We start from the raw sequence: 21,654 nt of genomic DNA on the forward strand, positions 1-21,654 counted from the left end.
CTGCTCCACCTGCTTTTTGGACCATGGCCCGTCCATGGTAGGCCGGCTGGACGAGCAGTCCAGATCTTGCACACCTGCAACATGTATGCATCAGAACTCACTGCACATGGTAAAAGTGTACTAGCATTCCGCACTAAATACATTGAAATAGAAAAAAGGGCAAACAAAAAAATCAAAAACGGTTGGGAAGAACCCAACTTATACATACAGCATATGTTGCGTCAGAACATTACAAAAATACTTGTCATGGATAACAGAAGGTGAGAAAATACAACTGTCTGTATTTCTGCAATGAAGGGGGGTGACAAAGAGCTCACCCAATCTGCAAGAATCAAGAAAACCTCGGTAATTCATCAGTGCAATGGAAAGGAAAACAAACACCATTTGAAACTGTTACAATACTGCTACAAAGTGAGATGATCCGGCATGAAAGAAAAAAGTGGGGCCCAATTTAGATGGATCATATATCAAGAATGACACATTTGATTTCCTTACCTGCTTCTTGGTCGATATTTGATGGACAGGGGAAATGAAAAATAGTCAACTGTCCAGATTCAACGAACATGCCTATTAATCATCGGTTAGGATAATTTGATCAATCTGATTTTGGTATGATGAACTGTCAATAACCTGATTTTGAGTTAAACATGTGGTGCCTGGGTATCAACCATCACACTTTGCAAGAGTATCAAATAACTCAACTTATTACAATTGATAAAACTGCCATGTGCAAGCACATTGAGAGAGGAAGCAGCATGCAAATGGTCGAAGAGGGAGAGGTGAAGTGGTTGTAAATTTTAGATTCTTTGATGAGCTTTCCTACTATAGGTCATGATCATTTTAAAAATGTTGGTGACTCTTCAACTGTACACAGCATAGTTTTATGGCAACCCAAACCATCCAAATCTCTTATCCAAGCTTTGGATGAGCACTGCCTATAAGTACATTGAGAACATGATATTTACCATCGGATCTTGCCCTAGGAATATGGACCATTAATTATTTTACTTGTAACCACCATTTGATCACCATTAATTGGATGCTTAGAATTGCTCAATTGCTGCAATTTTAGAGATCTGGACCATCCATGAAGCAACCCATGTCGAAAGCTGAATCCGAGTCCCAAATGTGATGACATGAGTCACCAACACTCAAAATGATCGCGAATTATTGTAGGAGTCGAGCCCTATTTTTAGGGATATAGACATACGGCCATCTTTCTAATGCCCTTTAATTTAAGACCCTTAGGATGTCCCTTCATAAGGCAAAGATTTAGCAAGTCAAACAATTAATGGCAGATAGAGTTTATCCCTTGGCTGCTCACATTATCTATAGTAGAAATTTAATACATATAAATACTAAGTGTGTGTCTTGCACGGTCCGATGCAACTCTGTGATGATCAGTCAGGCTCACACATGGGGCCCAAACTCATCATCCACAAATTACCCCTTAAATGGACATATGCAGACCCTTGCCCAACCATCACATGCTTGCAACAAAAAGAAAAGAGAGAAGAAAATAGAAAATGAGTGTGAAGATTAGAATTCCTAATAAATCAATCAGAACACCTTTCAATTGATTAGATGCAGAACCATTTGTTATTATTCAAAAATAAACCCTTTGAATGGTGATAGGAACTATCTAAAAGTCTGTTCATCGATACAATTGAAGCATTAAATAAAAGGAAAGAAGTAGAGAATATCAAAATCTCAAAATGATTAATAATTACAGTTGTCTTGAGAGGAAACGAATTTGTCTTTGTAAAGGATTGCATTCTTTCTGTAACACCAGCAAAATAAATGAAGATGCCAATTGCCAAAATCAAGATAAACAGACAGCAAAAATAAGTGTTTTAGATTACTTTAACTACAAATGCCATGCGCTTAACCTTGCAGTATTGCTGAACAGATGGAGACAGCTACCAAAACTCTATTTGCAGAAATTGTATTCGCCTATTCATATGAGTTTTGCATAGAAATATGATTCAAAGCTCTCTTTTTTTTCTTCTAATTCAAGTAGAAATGTCATCAGAAACCACGCAAGAGAATCACAAGGAATTGGGTTTTCTCAGCTTCTTACCAGTTAGAACCGCCCACTGATTGTTAGAGAGGTTCACTTTTTCTGTCTCGAAGCAACAGTTCTCTGAACTGTGGAAACCCCATCAACGAATTTAGTCCGGAAGAGGACATTGGCATTGTTGAACATCCCTTCTTTCAGAGAAACCACGATGAACTGTGCAAAAGAAATTTGAAAACACGAACTCAAGGTAAGCATTGATAGTTCCAAGCTTTGATATTCACAGTTTTCATGTAAAAAGTTGGACAAAAGAATGTAAAACAACATTAGATAAACAAGCAGGAATCTGTGGATTAAACACCAAAGAAACTAATAAATATTGAAGGCCTTTGGATGTGCAAACTCTTGAAAACTAATGTTTAGATACAAAATCAGAATGCATTGATGAAAATTAGGGCTGAAAGTTGGGCGGGTTCAATCCGACCGACCCGACATTGGGTTGGGCTTGGGCAAGATGTATCGGGTTTGGTCTCAGGCTTGGACCATACAAACACCAACCCGATAAAACTTGGGTTGGGCTCAAGTTGAGGTCTCAGGTTGCCCAACCCAACCCGAACCCGATCAATAAATAAATTCTTTATAAATTAATTATAATTGAGTGCGGATTGTCTGTGTTGAAGGCACAGGAAATTCCAATGCTGTGGGGTTTCATTGGTCCACTCATTTTCGATTACTCAAGCTAACAATATACGTTGGATTTCTCTCTCCCAAATTGATTGCTTGATATACAATACAACTTTTAAAGGAGTATTTATCCTGTATGTTAACTTATTTGTTTAGAAAAAAATGAACTTTTTCATGATAAACAAGTACATATATAATTAATAAATTTATAGGTACAAAAAATAAGACGTGTATTGAAAATATAATAAACTAATGTAGTAATGAAAATATTAGCATATATCTACCTGACCAACCCGGTCAACCTGACTGAGCCCGCTTGAGTTGAGAATTCCCAACCCGAGATTGGGTTGGGTTGAGTTAAGGTTGAGGTATAGGAACCTTGAGTTGGGGTAGGGTTGAGCACCAAACACATGCATGCAAACATATCTGATGGAACATTGTTTATTAAGGATTTCTTAACCGACACATGCATTCATATATAGTGTCATATACAGATGAAAAAGCATATGGATATCCGGATTCATACATGTGGAAAAACTAACACAGTTATATACAAAAATCAAAGCACACTGTGTGATGGATGAAATTGTAAAAACTAAACCCATGAAATTCCAAGAATTCAAATCATGGCTATCAACACAAGTTCCCTGAGCTATACACATATCTACATAGGGGACAAACAAAAAGAAATTAACAGTGCCAATGTCCTCAATGAACAGTGCCAATTAACAGGTAATGGTTTAACTTGAAGAGGTATTCTTTTTACATTTCAAAGGATAATGTCAAATTTCTCTATTATCCAGAGGTAGTTTCAGTACGAGGAGTTATTAGTGGTTCCTTGAAAAATTCCCATCAATCAGAGCACAAAGGACGTATAAAATGGAAAGATAAGTGTTCTCAAACCCATCAAGCTAGAGTCAACCAATAATATAGAATGGCAAACCTGGGAATGTGGAAAGTGCGTTTTGATCATTCTTCCTATGTTTTGTGTATGGCTCAAATCAAGAGCCGCATCCACCTGTGTCAAACAAAACCAAATTGAAATCAACACCAGGCATACGTGAAACTACTTCTCAATTTCATGGTGCATCACTTGTTCTATGAAATGAGGATTTCAAGCAGGCATTGCATGCTGTATGGAACATAATGTTCGGCAGTTAAAGGAACAACATGTTCATAGGATGAGTGCAGCGGAAATAAGGATGTTGAGATGGATGTTGATGAAGTACAGAATTAGAAATGAATGCATTCGAGGGAACTTAGGAGTAGGCGAGTAGCACCAACAGGCAATAAGACTAGGAAAAGTAGACTTAGATAGTTTGGTCATGTGCAATGCAGACCAAGAACTGTGCCAGTTAGGAGTGGCTACAAGTTGAAGGCCCTAAAATAGCAAGAGGAAGGCCCAAAGGGACGTCGATGGGGGTTAGTAAGAAAAGACTTCATGACCTATGGTCCAATAGATGGATGCTGATGAAGTACAGAATTAGAAATGAATGCATTCGAGGGAACTTAGGAGTAGCACCAACAGGCAATAAGACAAGGAAAAGTAGACTTGGATGGTTTGGTCATGTGCAATGCAGACCAAGAACTGTGCCAATTAGGAGTGGCTACAAGTTGAAGGCCCTAAAATAGCAAAAGGAAGGCCCAAAAGGACGTGGATGGGGGTTAGAAGGAAAAGACCTCATGACCTATGGTCCAGCTGAAGTTATGGCCCTTGATAGAGTGGAATGGCAAAACAGGATTCATGTAGCCGACCCAAATCAGTTCCAATAAAGCTTATATGATGATGAGCACATGTTCTAGGAAGTAGAAACTACATCTTATCCATAAAGACACATGAGGCAGCACATTTCCATCAGATAATGATTTATTTCTCTACTTATCTATTGAGACTAGTAAATTGTCAAGGAAATGCCATCACCCCAACTTTTGTGGAAGACTATTTATGCAATGAAATGGCTCAAATCAAGATAAAGAAACTAACTACTCATGAGTGTTCTTTTTCTCTTTCCATTTTTTTAAACAATGCCTGCCTCAAATGCCCATGGATCTGATTTCAACATTTAATCCTTTTGGAAAGAACATACAAATATTTACTACCCACTTATGGGTTTAAATAAATAAATAAATAAAAACCTTTCTACACAAGCTACCAAAAGAAACATTTCTTCATTCGTGTGTATTGTATAGCCTACACATGTTACAGTTCTCATAACCAATGTTGTCAAAATCATAATCTTACTGTAATCGTAACATGGGTCGAATCATATCGTAAATCATAAGATTTTTATAATTTTCTTGAGAAAGGAAAAATATGAAATTTTCCATATGAATTAGAAAGGAAGGGAAAAAATTATTAATCATCAAGTTGCCATCAAGAAGCATCAAAACAATACATACAATAATACTATCAATTCTTCAATCTATGTACAATAAATCCATAAGTGTAAATGTGCAATAATAAAGTTCAAATCATCCAACCCAGTTTCTAGAACCACCCATTTTATGCATCTTTGACTATACATTCCAAAAGAAAAGAAACATCCAAAAGTAACCTAATAGCAGACAACCACCCAATGTACCAAAAGCTCCAAAGTTGTTGGGGGAGCACCGATTTATCCCAATATTTTGGCTCTCCCAAGCAATCGCAAGTGAGTCCTCCCTGTGGACAATCCCCGCGTCGCATGGGTCCCCAAATCACACGGTCCCACAATGAGTCCCACCTCATGGCTATCCTACATATCACAGGCCCCACCTCATGGACCATCCTACCCCCAGTGCATCCTTGGAGTTGCACCAAGATGCCCCCGCATCATCCACCCACACCAGTGAGGAGACTCAATCCCTGGGCTCCCACTTTGATATCGAACAACCAGCCAACGCACCAAAGGTCTAGAGCTATTGAAGGAGCACCGATTTATACCTATATTTTGGCTCTCCCAGGCAAACCAAGGCAAATCCTCCTCATGGACAACCCCCACAATGCATGGGTCCCTGATTCACACAGTCCCACAATGGGTCCCACCTCGTGGCTATCCTGCATCTCACAGGCCCCACTTCGTGGGCCACCCCACCCCCAGTGTGGAGATAGGTGCGTCCTTGAAGTCACACCAAGATGCCCCCGCATCATAACCCCTCGTTATCATCTTTAGATTATTGTCTTCACCATCTTTAATAATCAAAATAATGCCTAGAAGGGGGAAAAAACACCATGCGCTTTCCAAGAAATTTACCTCCCAAAACAAACAAATGAAAGAGACAAGACTTCGTTAGCAATTTACGTTCTTTTGTACTTCCCTGAGTGTAGAATCACATTGGAAAAAGCGGCATCCGATTCTGTTGTCCAACAACAAGCCTTGATTTCTTTGATTTGGGTTTTTAATCTAAAAAAATCCCCAAATCTCCTCTGTAGCTCAAAAGACAGAATAAGAGTTCAATTTAATATGGAAGGCCTTCCATATGTTTCAGAGCAAAAGCTTAAAAAGGAAGCAAAATAATAATAATAATAACAATAAAAGTGGATAAATTCCAATTTTTATGTTTTGGTAACACCTAAAAATTCGTTCACTCGAAACCTATGATTTGATATGACAATATGATTCATGTAAAACTTTTACAGATTTACAATTTGGCATGCAATCATATTGAATATGTATAGGATAGGATTTTAATCATATGGTACGATTTAGGTCTTAAATCATTCAATTTTGATAACGGTGCTTATACCCAAAAAATGAAATTTGTTTCTCATCATATCCAGCTTATACACAGGGAAAACAGGTCCAATACTTGCACTTGCACACTCGAGTAAAATTATGAATTAAATGTTAAGCTTACAGGTAAACATGAAGATAAAGAAGGCCCAAACAAGCTCAACAGCTTGACATTTAGAAGAAAATCAAATGGAAGAACGGGATGGAAAACAATTGATAAATGAAGTTCATTAAGCAGTAGGTATGAGTTGAAAATAATACAAGTACCTCATCTAGAATATACAAAGGTGCTGGTTTGAAGAGAAGCAGAGCTAAAATGAGAGAAAGTGCAAGAAGAGACCGTTGCCCTCCACTAAGCTCTGACAAAGACTGCTTCCACACACTTCCAAATGCAACACGTACCTCAAGACCATCTAAGAAACTACCTCCTTCAGGCGGTTCAAGCTTAGCCATTGTGCCTGGTAAAAGGGTAGAAAAGATGGATCCAAAGTCTCTGTATCCAAAGTTTGAACACAAATTCAATTCAAAGCTTCAAGCTCACTGAAATATACCAACAAAAGTAAATGGCATTCTTGATTTTCAACTAGAAAGCACAAAATATGAACTGGAACATAAGAGCAGAGAAGTGTTGACTCACTTGTTCACTTTAACCCAAGTAACTTTTAGTGTTTCCTTCTTCTTTTCATCAAGCTCTTCAATTACCTTCTTGATTTTTGACTTATCATTCTAAGCAAGAGAAGAATACAGAAAACAAACAACTTTAGACATTAACAAATTCAATTTTTTCTTAAAAAAAAAAAAAAAAAAGAAGCGATCCTTTACAGGCTGAGAAATACAGCAATATACCTCAATGATGTTTTTCTTGGATAATAAGTCATTGTATTCATCTTCGGCTTTCTCGAACATTGCCATAACTTTTTTGTTGACCCGCTTCTCAAGGCTGAAAGCAATCAATCAGATTAATTGAGACGCATGTCCATTAACCTTCTTCTTTCAAAAAAATGCAAAACCAAACATCAATCAGGTGTTGAATCATACTATTTCATTGTCATGGAAAAGAAAACAAAGAAGCAAAGGAAACAACACGACAAGTAATCTAATCACACACCCAGATTGTTCAGCTTGAAGTTTCTCAAGCTCCTCCCTTGATTTATGAGGATCACGAGATGAGAAGTCATAATCTGTCCCACTTTTTCCAAATAATTGTTTCTCAGCTGCAATCCAACTATGCCTTTCTAGTAGTTTATCTACCTTCAGGGAGCAATCTTTCTGTTCCATCTCCATTCGTTTAATCTGTGTGAATGGGAAAGATTGGGTTTCTATCAAGAACACATCCACAATTTCATAGATCAAGCAAGTTAAATAAAATAGGAACAGAATAACCACTGCAAGTACCTCATTTTCCAATTTTTTCCTCTCGACAATTGCATCACTAATTTTATGTTGAAGCTTCTGTTGCTCCTTGACGATGGCACTAATCTCAGCGTCACATTCTTTCATCTTTGAACGACTCAAATTGAGCTCAGATTGGGCTTGATCATATTCCTTCTTTATGGAACTAACCTGCAATAGGAAAGGCAATAAAGACGCGTGCATTTTGTGTTCAACAAAAAGGGTTAGATTGTAAGTTTAAGCACCTTGCTTGTAAGGTTATCTACTTCTGCAGTGAGGCTATTTATCTGTGTCTGTAAAGAAACCAATTGATTTTCCAGGGAAGCATGCTCTTGAATGACTGCTTCCTTCTCCATAATGAGCCTCTCTCTTTCATTTTCATGTCCCTACTCTCAAGCAAAAACAAGCCACGAAGATGTGGACAAGTAACGAACAGTTATCACAACTTTATTTAGGCAGAAATTTTCAAGATTGTAAGTTTAAGCACCTGTACTTATGATGTTCACATGCAAAATCACAAAACACCCCCAGAGTAACATCGAGAAACTTTTTAAACTGGTGCTAAGAGCCTAAGACTGCTGGAAGTGCAATAATTCCCAGACTATTTCAAAATGTCACTATGTATGGATACATTGAATCCAAGCCAAAAGAAAGAAAAAACCAATAATTATTCGATGATGATTTCCACAAGAACTATTGAAACATGGATGCAATTTTGAGTTCTCGATTGGGTAGTAAGTGGAAATCTCATATTTCTCTCATAATAATCACCTAGTTTCTTGTCCATGTCCCAACAATCCAAATTATGGGAATGTGTAATGATTGCAGTGGTGGAGTCCACCCATTTCTTTCCTATCCAACCAACACATTGCCTCATTAAAGGAAAACCATTTTCCCGTTCCACCGTTTGGCATGGAATCCATGGTTTCTGAACAAGGCCTAAGGGCTTGTTTGGTTTTTCAATTACAACATTAATTGGTTGGAAATGGGTAATGATTACTTACCCTTGCAAATGTGTGCTGACATCAGTTACATTCGACTGCAATGATTATTAGAAAATATTCAATCAAAGATATATCTCCCTGCAGTATTTGTTGTATATTAGATAAATACCAATTACAATAAAATCTTCCTGCTGTAATATTCTATATTTCTATCCTAGATTAAGGATCGGATTAGGGATTTGATTTTCTCCTTTTTCTATATATTCATTCCTTTATAAATGATTCAAACGTAGTGAAATCAAGAAAATTACTCTTAAGGGAAGTAAAGATACATTTCCTGTCGAGGTCAAAAACTCGATAACCACGTTGAGCAAAAGAATATCCAACAAAAACACATCTTCACAGCCCTCTGCAGGTATTCTTTATCCCATATCAAATTACCTTTCATACAACAGGGAGATATATCTTTGACTGAATATTTTCTAATAATGATTACGTTCTACCATTGTTTGTTTTATAGGGGCATCACTATAAAAATGGGCCTTTTGGTATGTAAAAATGTAATGGTTACAATTTCTCTTACATGCTTACTTTTACATGTGTATTTGACTCTCATTTTTTGTGCCGTAATTCTCTTTTAGCCAAACACCTTGAAACGATAATTATAACCCATTTACTTTAAATTACACCGGAAATTGGAAAACCAAACATGCCCTAAAGAAAAATAAAAGAAAATGCCCTAAATTGACAGCATTTAATAACCAACATCCAAGCACTGTAGGGCATGAACTACTAATATGAGAATCAGTTCATTTGCAAAATACAGACTCGAGAAAAAAGTCCCAATCATATAATAAAGGCATCCACAACTACATCAATATGCATAGTGCAGTTTGCAATGTGCTTTTGAAAGTTGTGCAATTCCCAATATGATGTCAATTTCATGTTCAGATCAAAAGCAGCAATGTCTGCATATAATCCATCAAACATCTACCGAACCATAGAGAGAGTATCAAACATCTCACTGCATTCAGCAAAGTGAGAGAGAGAGAGAGCGCCTATCAAACATCTCACTAACATTCGTCAAAGTGTGGTTTTGAAACACTTATCAGTTATCACCTTCCGTACTCTGTGAGGATTCAATAGAGATTTCCTACTATTGTGAAACAAGTTGAAAACACCTCCAAACACAACCATTGTCAATTTCACACGTGTATATATGGTTAAGATGCACAAGAATAACAAAAAATGACGATATTAAACGGACTTTTCTAGTTAATAATTACAATATGAATAAGATGTCAAAAATGAATTGTTTGGTAGTTTGGAATTGCTGCAACGTAAGAAAGTTATCTCAGTGGATCGGAATATTCACAAAATAAACTAAAGATTAATCTCCTAGCACAGTTATGGGCAGTAACACCTTGGTCTGCTTGTCACAATAGGGGTGGTCAGTCAATCGATGAATAGACAAGCTGATGCGGACACAAGTGCATTCAAGGTGTACCAACGAAGAAAGCGCCAATCACAAGTGCCGTCCTTGTGGATAGGCGACTACTGAGGAGCTGAAGACCTTTCACATGTGATTGGACATATAGAAGACCCCACTTAGGGAAGACACATGTGAAGGAAGATTGGAGAAAGAAGACCGAGCGCCCAAACTTTCCCATACTTATGTTATTTGCACGTTTTTTGACTTAGTTAGGGGTCTTTTAGTAATCTTATATCTTTATTTGCTTATCCTAGGGGTATTTTAGTAATTTTATGTCTTTATTTGCTTATTTAAGTGGGGTAAAGCCCTAAACACGAATTTGAACTATTGATGAATGAAAAGCAAACCCTGTGGTTGCCTCCTTCCTCTCTTCTTTCTAATGGTGCTTCTTCTCTCCCCTTGATCTTCTTCTTCTAATTTCTTCTTGTGCCCCTCCAACTTCCTCAAGGTAATAACTTTCTTTCTTCTATTTTTTTGTTTTGGCTAATTCCTCTTCGATCAAAATCTTGAGAATCGATCTAAACCCTAAATCCAAAATCTTGAGAATCGATCTAAACCCTAAATCCCCAAATTCTCAAATCCCTAATCCGAGAAACTTCTTGGTTCTTCGGACTAGTGATCTTCATTGATCGATTGGGTGTGACCATGCAAGATCGGGAGGTCTCATCCCTCGCCGGATCCAACTTAAGTAGTAATTGAATTCCATACTCCATGGTTGTAGTGATGGCCCGCTCCATTGCATGTTTCCTTTATGATTTTCTCAGTTATGATGATTATTGTTAGAATTTTAGATCATTTATTCCTTTTATTTCCGCTGTTTAATTATCTCCATGAGCATGCATCATAATTAGGGCTGTCCTGCGTCACAAGCATTACTGAAGAACAAGCTCGTTTTCAAAATCAAAAGAAATAAGCGCAATCAATACCAAAATGAATGTTTGCTATTAACTAGAATAATTTCCAAAAATGTTGTACCTTGAGATCTTTTGAAGCTGACTGCATTTGGTCTTTTAATGTCTTGATCTTCTTATCTAAATCTTTGAGCCTGGTCTCACGTTGTTTACCATGTTCTTTGATAGATTTTTCAAGAGATGAAACAGTAGATACACAGTTTTTATACAGAAGTCGCTTTTCTTTTGCTTCCAGCTTTGCTTCGTTAAGCTCCTTCTCAATCTTCTTGACAAGTTCACCTAGCTATAGTGCATGTAGAAACTCATTAAGACTAGAAAAAAAAAAAAGGAATATCTGAATTTTTATACCAAAGAAAACCCAGTTATAAAGGCTATAATCCAGAAAATGAACTTCAATTCAAAACAAATGTTGAAAAAATGAGTCTAGACATGCCATTCTATCCTATTTCAACCAAAACCAACAGTTGTCGCGATCCAATTGCCCAACATAATCTTTTTGTATTATTATTATTAACCTGTCCAGACACCAGATCAGCAAGTTTTACAGCAAACCAGTCAGTACAGGCTCCAATTTGACTACATAACCATTTTTGCAGTTTTAGTAAACCAAGCCATCCAGCCAGCCAGCTTTCCAAGAACCGGCTGATTAATCAAGTTGTTCTCAACCGGACTAGTTCACCTGTGTTTCAATTTGGCAAAAGAAATAGAGCTACACAAGCGCTAGCTTGCAGACAGCTTTAATAGGAAAAGAAAGAGCTTACCACCATTCAGCAACTAGCTTTCTTCATGTCATCAAGCTGCTGAAAATTTTAAAAATCAGCCTTCTAAACACTACCTAGTTTGAAATTATCCGTGTCTACATGCAGTATGGTTTTACATTTCTTGCTTACAGCTTTCAGAGTTTGAGATGGAAAAGGGGTGACTCAATTTCTAGAATTATATTCAAATTTGGCATTCAGTTTTGCTAGTTTTACCATCAAATTTCAAAAAGCAAAGCTGTTCAGGTTAAATATAAATTAACCTTTGGATTAACATTATATTCATAACTATGTTCAAATTCCAAGCTTTAGTATTAATTTCTGTAAGAAGTGCTTAAATACAACCAGCTGTACACTGGAACACTTTTTTTGAGTTTAATTCCTTGAGAATATCATATATTTAAAAAGCAAAATGCTAGCAAAAACTAGTAGTACATTAACCTACAATAGGTTGGTAGGTAATCAGTTCCCCAATTTTATTATACACAAAATCTTCATGTCTTAGAATCAACTTTTACTTTGTGAATGTTTTGTCTTTCCAACAATAATTACTATAAATTAAAATTTTAATTTTAATTTTAAATAAAATGAACAACTTCCAGTCATTAAAAAAAGAAAAAGAAAAAAGAAAACTTATTGTTTGACTTGATCTGGCATGGTTCTTCAGGTTGGTCCTACCAAACCAATGGCATCACAGGTTTGGTGGCCAAATCCTGTTTTCGATAAACCTGCTTGGAACTGGACAGCAGGTTCAATCTAAACAAATCCGCTGTCTAGGAAAGGTAAGCAGCAGTACCTTATGGTGTTCGTTTTGCTCAGCTCTACCCTGAAAGAGAGAAAGATCATATTCTTTAAGTTCCAACTGTGATTTAAGATGCATGAACTTCTTTTGAAGAGGTAGAAGCTGTGCAATCTGCAAAATTATGAGAAAGAGGAAGCTCAACAAATGAAATAGTAAGAACGAATCGTACATTTGAATGAATGCAGTTACACTGGATTCAAGACAAGCAAATTGGAGAAGAGTATCACAGAAGAAGATTGAACTACAACCAAGATAAAACCAACCTGTGCTGTGTTAAAATTTCCTAGGAACAATTTCCTTCCAAGCCATCCAATCCATGTTGTAGACAATGAACAATCGAAGCAAAATTAAAACAGTGACTAAAACCATTCTATGGAGAACAAATCGGTCAAAGCTATGTTGTTATGTTGTGACCGCTAGAAACATTGTGTACATAAGCTTGTGCCAAACCTGCCCCATGGAAGTCCCACCCTCCCAGTGATTGACTCAAAATGAATGTCTGCAGCTTGGTTGTGCTCTACAGCAAAGGGGGCATAGGGGGTGTTTTCAGAGACTCAACTGTGGGTGTGACTCACGAGTTTTCGGGACCCACCAGTTCGTGCCATCCTCATCATGCTAAAGAAATCACATTGTAGGTGTATCTGTGCATTCTTGTATTGGAACTGTCACATCCTCTTGCATATATGGAAGGTCTTTCTGAACCTGTATGCCTCTGGCTTTGCTAGAAACCTACTCCTGTCTAGACAAGGAGGACCTGGCTAACTCTCAAAAAGAGATATGACTTATTCCAATTTTCTCAGGATCATAGCCAAGATATCTCTCAACAAACGTCGGACTTCTTCCCTGACCGCCGTAAGCATGGACAAGGCAGACAAGGCTCTAACTTCTTGCTACCAAATGAACCCTGAAAGTTAAGATCGTGCAAGTTGACTGATTGGATCAAACATGTTTCTAGTATCTGGTGTGCATTACATTTTTTTTTAATGATGTCGCCTTATTGTAGAGTTGATAAATCTAAAGTTACTTTGTTTTTGTCAATGCCTCAAAGCACATTTTCAGAAACTTGGGAATGCAAATTTTTTATTTGACTCTTTCCCGACTCAAGATGCACCAAATACTCATATGTCTAAACAAAACCTTTGCAGCAAAAATCTACATTTGTAAAAGGGGAAAAGATAGAATACATAGATTCCTTAAAGTTCAAATGTTATAATTAGGAAAAGAAGAAGAAGAGAGTAAAGTCTGACCTTTTCCTCAATTTCTGACAACCTCTTCTGATGAATGCAAAGCATTGACTCAGCCTCTGCCAACTCATGGAGTTGTTTTAACAATCTCCCACCGTCTCTACAAGCACAATTTGTTGTATTAGAAAATTAATCTATTACAGGAGGATAAATATGTTTAGAAGAATATAAAGAAGCATGGCAGTGATTATGTTTTCTTTCTGTATAAAATGCCATTTCTTTTCTTCTTCTTCTTCTTTTTTACCGATCCGAATATAATATAAACTATATAGTAAATTTCAATTACTTTATTCTTTTCAACAAAGGTTTTAAATTAGTGTATTAGGGAGTCAGTTACAAACTCACAAACAATCAGTACAAAAATGCAGCCTTAACAAAAAGGAAAAAATCGTGAAATGCATCAAATATAAACAACGTAAACTTGAAGCTGGGACAACAGTAACTTACTTGCGACTACCACCAGTTAGAAGGCCACTTGGATCAAAAATATCACCTTCGAGAGTTACGCTAGGGGTGCGGATGTCCCTATTAAAGGCAACCTGCACCAAACATATCAATGTGAAAAATCATAATGTGCACAATTTAACTAGCCAACCAGTGTCATTTTTAAGATTTTGAGAGTTCCAACTTTTCAACTATAAGAATTAACTTAGGAATATGATTGTGTGTGTGTGAAGTATAGACGCCTAAAATGTGGATTGAAAACATTGCTTTTCCCATGGACCAAAAGAAAGGATGATCAACATAAATGTTAACATTTTTAAGACAGTTCCAACAAACAAATGCATGGGCTTTTCAAATATTAGAAACCAAAAAAGGTACAAACATAACATATAGATTGGTAATTATAAGATTTTCAAAAAACTCCAGTGTATAAGGAAACTGCATGCAACTACTAAACAAATTGCATGCAAACCAGCAAAATACCTTTGGAAAATGCCGAATAGATGTGCTTTTATAGCATAAAATTATTAGAGAAAGACTATGCACTCCAATCATGGTATCTAATAATCAACTGTACAATGCCCATACATCGCATGTAAACATACAAATCTAAGAGAAATCCTACCTCCTTTGCAACATCAATACCGCTACAAACAAATGTTGATCCAAACACATAAGCCATTGCAGCCTGTAATATGCAGCAATTCCTAGTTAGAAAAACAAGAGAAGATACAAGCACAAGTCATCCTCCATTTTCACTCCTCTCATTCACTAATTATGATTATTCTGTACCAGCAGAAGATGAAATCTGGATGAGAAGTAGATAAAATAGATGTCTTGCTGCTTTGATGAATACGCTATTCTTTGTTCATATAGACAAGCAGTTAACAATATTGACAACCCACATACCTCAAAACCAAAGGGTTTGAACCTAAGAATAATGTATTCTGCCATAATGGGATCAACCACGGCACTTTTCAGCAATACTATGCACCCTTATTACATACAAATACTCTATTTCTTTATGGTGTGGAGATGAATGTCTCTACAATTTTAATGTGTAAATATGCATTGGTCCTAAAGAATTTGAGCTCTTTCTTTACATATCAAGTAATTCAATGCACCTTTCCAATCAAGTAGTGACTTTCTTACCCAAGAAACATTGTCTATTTCATTATAAAATACTATTAACTATTGAGGATGAGGGCCATATGCAAATGAAAAATGGAGGACATAAGAAAATGTGCTAAAATCAACAGCATTCCCAGAAAGAAAGTGAAATATCTTGAACATATAGTGAAACAGTTAAAACAAGAGCTTGAGATAAAGAAAATGGATAGAGAAAAGGTAAGAGTTGAGAAGTAATAAGAGCAAAAAACAGATAGAACTAATAAGGACACCCCACAAGATTCAATTTTGTCAGTAACTGAAGTAAACCCTCACAAACTTCCATTATCCATAATCAGCCATTGACATGTGACTTTCAAAATGGAGTGATGCAAATAAATATAAGGGGCCAGGGCTGACAAATTGTGCTAGTGGCAGCATACCTTCACATCCTCATCATACCCAACCAAAGAAAGTGCCAATTTCGCATTTTCCTCACCAACCTGCAAAAGAAAAATGTGATCCTTTGACCAACAAGAGTAACAAAGGTAGAATGTCGAACAAAAGTTGAATGCATCGACAAACCATTCGCCCAGCAGCATCTTGAATCCTTTTGGGAACAGCATGGGATTGGATCTTGTTTAGAGGTATAATAGTCACTCTTCTCTGAAGATTGCCATTTTGAAGAAGTTGCTTTCCAGTATTTTCTGTGTCTACAACCACATTATATAGCTTTCTTCCAGCTGCAACCTGCACAATCAATTCAAGGTAGGAAAACACTGACAGCATTTTTAATGTTAAAGTTAGGGTGTGTTCGGATCCTCAATCCAAGTTAAATGCAATCCAATCAGTTCATTATATAGGACACAACCAAGGTGGAGGAAGCATCATCGTAATTTATGAGACAACCAAACCACTAGCAGTTCTTTGTATTTCAGATTGAACTTGAAATGATAGTAGTTGTACTTTGGTCACTACTCATTATGAATAGGGTATGGTTGAGCCCCAGGTAATCTATTCTGTATTGGATTTAATTTGTAATTTTATGTGACTAAACATCCAAACACATCCTAAGTTATTGAGACCAAGCAAGGAGTTTCATTTAAAAAGCAATAACAATTTGGAATTTTCCTGTGAATCCAACCTCCAAGGCAGTTGTTGTTGAGCTATCCTTGACTTTAATGAGCTTTGCAACCACACCTTTCACCTTTGACTTGTCGAAATTCTTCACAGGATCACGATATGTGAACTGAACATTTGCTAACACTGCTGAAAGATCTCTAACTTCATCCTTGAACTTCTGCACCAGCTCTAATTCCGCCAACCGATCCTGCACAAGAATAGACAATAGTAAATGAAGCAAAGAGATAGCTTCATATAAAGAAAACAAGCAAACAGGGTTTCTTAATGAAATGTCAATTGAAAGCTGAGGAGTAAAGGAAACAATCTGTATATTCATGAGAGGAGCACGGTGAGATTAGTTAGCGAACCTTTTGCAAAGTTTCCATCCGGCCCTCTTCATATGCAAGAGATTCAAGGGCCACCTTAACGTTGTCCACATCTTTCCTCCTAACATTAAGCTCATTCTCCACAGCAACAGCTTCATCACGTTTGGAAATCAACTGTTCCTTTTTCTCTTTGAACTCTTTCTCAGAATGACTTATTTTTGTTTCCAATTGTTTCAATTCTGTCTCAGCATTCCCAACAGCAGCCTTGGCATCGCGTAGTTGATCTTCAAGGCATTTATCCTCATCCCCACTGCTCTTACCAGCCAACACACCCTAGCAGGAGTAATGATCTCTTTGCAATGAAATCCATAACAAATATAAACACAAGCAGTAAAACATACAATGGAGTGGCAATACACAAAACAAACATACTAAAGCTTGTACCTGATATTCTTTTTCAGACTCTTTCAAGTTCTTAGAAAGATCTTCAACTCTCTTTTTTAGATCAGCTGCTCCATCTTCAGCTTTTTTAACAGCAGCATCCCCCTCTCCAATTGACCTTTTTATGTCTTCGATACTTCTAACAATCTGTCAAAACCAATAATACAGAATCCAAAGCTTCTATACGTTATACACTTACAGTTGTACGCCCAAGTTCAACAACAATAAAATAATGATGAAAGAAACATATTGCTTCATGCACTTCCATTAAGTGTGCACCAAAAAATCTTTATTGTACACATGGCACTTGTATATGATGATTGGGAAGGGCCATATCCAGCAACAACCATGGTGTGAACCTGATCAGTGGACTAAAAAGAAAGCATTAACCCAGAAGCAAGAAGCAATCCACATTCAACAGGCATAACTTGCAACCAATGGATGGTCTGAGTCATCATTGTGGTGATCACAAGATGAACGGTCCTGATCACCGTTTTGCTGGTAACATGGAGACAGCACTGAGTACAGCTGCTAAAAGCTCTCATCATGATAACATTTCTCCAAGCGAAATTAAATCAATAGTATCAAAACCACCTTTACCTTTTCAGCAGCCTTTTTCTCAGCCCTCAGAGACTCCTTTTGATTACTCAGTACGGATGTCTCTTTCACAAGATCACGAGAAAGTGAATCTACCTTCTCTGACAAGGTTTTTACCTCCCCGCCCAATTTTGCTTCTTTCTCAGCAGTCAAGGTTGATATCTTTGTCTCCATCTCCTGTATTTCCACCTGCATTCTTTCTGTATTACCATCAAGCTCGGAAATATTGGCCTTAATTTGTCCCACTACACTAACTGCATTATCTCTTATCTTCTCTGCCTGAACATACTCATAAGCTATGCAGAACCTTCTAAGTCGATCTAATTCTGTGTTACCATTGGCCCACTGCATATAGTGCACCCTCTCTTTCCTCAGCTTCTCCAAGGCAGGAAGTATTTCCTGATCAAGAAGTTTGTCAATCTCATCTACCTTGCTCTGTTTCTTCTCTAGTGTCTTCAAAGCCGCCTCTTTCTTTGTTTCGTACATTCTTGTCCCAGCAGCCTCTTCGAGCATGGACAAGATTTCAGGGGGTTTCATGTTTAAAACCTTTGTGATCCTCCCTTGCATAATGAGAAAATGTGGGTTGTTGACATTAAGCTGCACAGAATGAAAAAGAGTCTGGACTCGAGATGGCTGAGCAAGGTGCCCATTGATGAGGTACTTGTTCCTTCCACCAACCACAATCTACACAAGGAATAAGAGTTCTTCAGCATTGTATAAATGCAAAACCATGGTATAGAAAAATAAGAGAATCAAGCATTGATTAAACATAAATTAGTTAAAGACATTAACTGTTTGTTTATCCAAAATACAAACAAGTAGTGTGTCATTCAACAATTTGTAAACATTTGACTCGACGTGAAAAAATGGTTTCTTTGCACATGTAAAAACGAAGATTGCTGAGCGGGATCATACAATCAGTGTTTTCAAGTCTACATGCCTTTTGACATTTGTGGATGCAATAATTGCATCATTGCCTGTTAGTTTCAATGAATAAGAATTCAAGAGATTTATTAAAGAAGAAAAGTTAAAATTTACATCAGGAATATTGTAAAGCCCCCCAAACCAGGTGGGACCCTGACGGTAGGGCTCACCTCAATGAACGCATTGTCTATCCATGCCGTACATCTGTTTTTCCAGCTTATTTTAAGGCATGATCCCAAACATGAAGAATATACAAATTTCAAGTGGACCGCATCACAGGAAACAGTAGTCATTGAATGCCCATCATTAAAGACTTCCTACGGTCCACCATAATGTCTGTTGACCATCCAACCTATTGATAAGGCCAAAAAGAACTGAATGAAAGGAAAAAAACAAAAAACAAATATCAGCTTGATCCAAAACTTATGTGGCCCACAAAGGGTTTTTAATGGTCAATAACCACTGTTTCCTGCAGTGTGGTCCACCTGAAATTTGTATCTGCTTCATTTTTTGGACCATTCCTTAAAATGAACTGGAAAAACAGATGGACGGCATGGATATATAAGGGATCATTTGGATGGTGGTAAATGGTTTACATTGTAAATGATTTACTAGTAAATCACTTAAAGGCTGTGACTGGTTTACAACCTGTCTATTTGGCTTTAAGTTGAATCATTTACAGTGTTTGGATAGCCTGTAAATGAAATCTGCTTTATAGGCTTTCATTTAAATTTATAAAAATAAAAAATAAAAAATAAAAAAATAGAGCCGTTGTCATCTCCTCATTTACTAGTAAATGAAAACGCACTTTTGGTAAATTGTTAATGAGAAGGGGGCTTTGCTAGTAAATCATTTACAAGTAGTAAATCGTTTGCTAGCAAATTAGAGCATCCAAACACAAGTAGTAAATGATTTGCTAGTAAATCATTTACTACTTGCCCCATTTACCACCATCCTTCCAAACAACAGCCCTAATGCATACATCGAGGTGGGCCCTACAGTCAGGGTCCCACCCACCGCGGTGGTTCCGGCGTCGCAGCCAAGTCACGCTCCTTCTCCACCATATAAATGGCAGGGGAGCATATGAATCAGGACCATGACCATCCATTTAGTGGGCCACGCCACAGATACCCCCACAGTTCAAAAGCCACACCAGTCAGATGATCATCACAACCACTTCTCTCCACTGAATCTCAACCATTGACATTTTTTTTCCTTCTGTGCCATCCATTCAAAGGCCACTGATCAGATGGGCAGGATCGCCCAGATGGTTTGACTCTAGAGCTGGGGCATCCACAATAGCATCAGTTACATGATCGGCTCCGACCAATGTCTACCATAAAGAGACAACGCCCTACCATATTCCAATACAACCATATCTACTATACAATTCCCCTTAAAAAGTGAAATCAGTTAGGGTTTGAGTGAGTAACTCCACCAACCTGTCTGGTTACAGTGATCTCCTGGCAATCTTCGTACCCAAGCGGGCTGCGGTTCCGATCGGAATTGTCGAAGACGATCGAGACCGTCGCTTTGGTGATGCCGGCCTGGCCCTGCTTGTAGACCAGCTCCTGGAGATTTGCGGCACGAACCTGCTGCAAGTTCGTGATGCCGAGGACGAAGCAGATGGAATCGAGGATGTTGGACTTACCAGAGCCGTTCAATCCCGTGATGGCGTTGAAGTAGGGATCGAAGCCCGGGACCACCGTACGTGTGGCGTAGGACTTGAATCCCTCCAAGCAGACCTCTTTGATGTGCATGTCTTCTTCCTCCTCCTTCTTCCTCCCTTTGGGGGAATCTGGACCGTTGGATCTGAGATGGAGAGGGTGGGGTTTTGGAGATGGAAGGCCTGGAAATGGGAGCTTCTTCTTCTGAGGGGTTAGTTGTAAAAGGGGCAGATTTGGAAGGGCGGGAACTGATTTTTGGATGTGGGCTTTTCGAAATGCAATTCGAGTTTGGCGTGCGTTTCCTGCAACGGTTTTAGGTAATGGTGACTGGTCCACCGTACACGTGGACGCTGTATGTGGCCCATTGACATGTCCGTGAGAAATCCACTCCGTTGGATTAATTGAAAACATAAATATTAGCCTAATCCAAAACCGAGCAGCTTCATGAAGATTTAAATGGTGTGCGTTTCCATTGCTGCTGTTTAATGTCGTGTGGCCCACCTGAGTTTTGGATGTGCCACGTTTTCCATTAAATACCTAATATAACCTGACGAAACTGATGAACGGAGTGGATTTCTCACGGACGAAGCGAGGCCCCACATAGCTTCTGCCAACAGCGGAGCATAGGGACAAGAAAACTTCCCTTTTTAACTGTTCATGGTCACAAATCGACGGTCCTGATTTTAGATGTATGCTTTGTATGGTCGATGCCACGATTTGGACGGTGTGTATCGTGCACATGTGCAGCGTGTGTCCGTCTTATACTGTTATAGACGCAGACAAGAGACTAGAAGTCTAGACAATGAAATCAAAAGCAGCGGAGGAGCGCAGGAGAACAGTGATAGTTGATACTCTTGCACTCGAAATTGTACCATTGGCTATCTGTAACAGTATAAACCGTTCAAATTGTGGGACCCGCTGTAGATAGGCCATTAATTACACTTTATATTGGTTATACGATCATAGATTCTGATTAATAGTCATTGTTTCTTGAATTGGGACCGTTGTCTGTTTTTCCTTCCCACCGTCAAGTAAATGTCCACAAATCTTCTAACTAAAAATAATAAAA

General features: G+C 37.9%; 1 protein-coding gene across 4 annotated transcripts; it reads right to left on the bottom strand.

Annotated features, from left to right (window-relative positions):
- Positions 1-148: 148 nt before the first annotated feature.
- On the bottom strand, positions 149-20,911 carry LOC131253692 (structural maintenance of chromosomes protein 2-1-like). 4 transcript variants are annotated; one of them, XR_009175288.1, is made up of 22 exons: positions 20,361-20,832; positions 17,998-18,678; positions 17,401-17,544; positions 16,999-17,289; positions 16,653-16,838; positions 16,094-16,258; positions 15,952-16,011; positions 15,027-15,089; positions 14,405-14,496; positions 13,961-14,057; positions 12,708-12,824; positions 11,218-11,436; positions 8,052-8,192; positions 7,810-7,977; positions 7,523-7,707; positions 7,261-7,354; positions 7,052-7,140; positions 6,682-6,907; positions 3,645-3,719; positions 2,081-2,233; positions 496-544; positions 149-322 (listed from the first exon to the last, which is right to left on the bottom strand). XR_009175288.1 is itself a non-coding variant. In XM_058254810.1 (21 exons), exons 1-20 carry the CDS (start codon positions 20,676-20,678, stop codon positions 2,114-2,116), a joined length of 3,531 nt encoding a protein of 1,176 aa, XP_058110793.1. In that variant the 5' UTR covers positions 20,679-20,830; the 3' UTR covers positions 149-322; positions 2,081-2,113. The 4 variants fall into 4 exon arrangements, 3 of the variants coding, with proteins under 3 accessions (XP_058110793.1, XP_058110795.1, XP_058110794.1); XM_058254810.1 differs by lacking the exon at positions 496-544 and having other exon boundaries at positions 20,361-20,830; XM_058254811.1 differs by lacking the exons at positions 149-322; positions 496-544; positions 2,081-2,233; positions 3,645-3,719 and having other exon boundaries at positions 6,713-6,872; positions 20,361-20,907.
- Between the last annotated feature and the right edge of the window lie 743 nt (positions 20,912-21,654).

Source organism: Magnolia sinica, chromosome 8 (genome assembly GCF_029962835.1).
Source record: "Magnolia sinica isolate HGM2019 chromosome 8, MsV1, whole genome shotgun sequence".
Classification (NCBI taxonomy): Eukaryota; Viridiplantae; Streptophyta; class Magnoliopsida; order Magnoliales; family Magnoliaceae; genus Magnolia; species Magnolia sinica.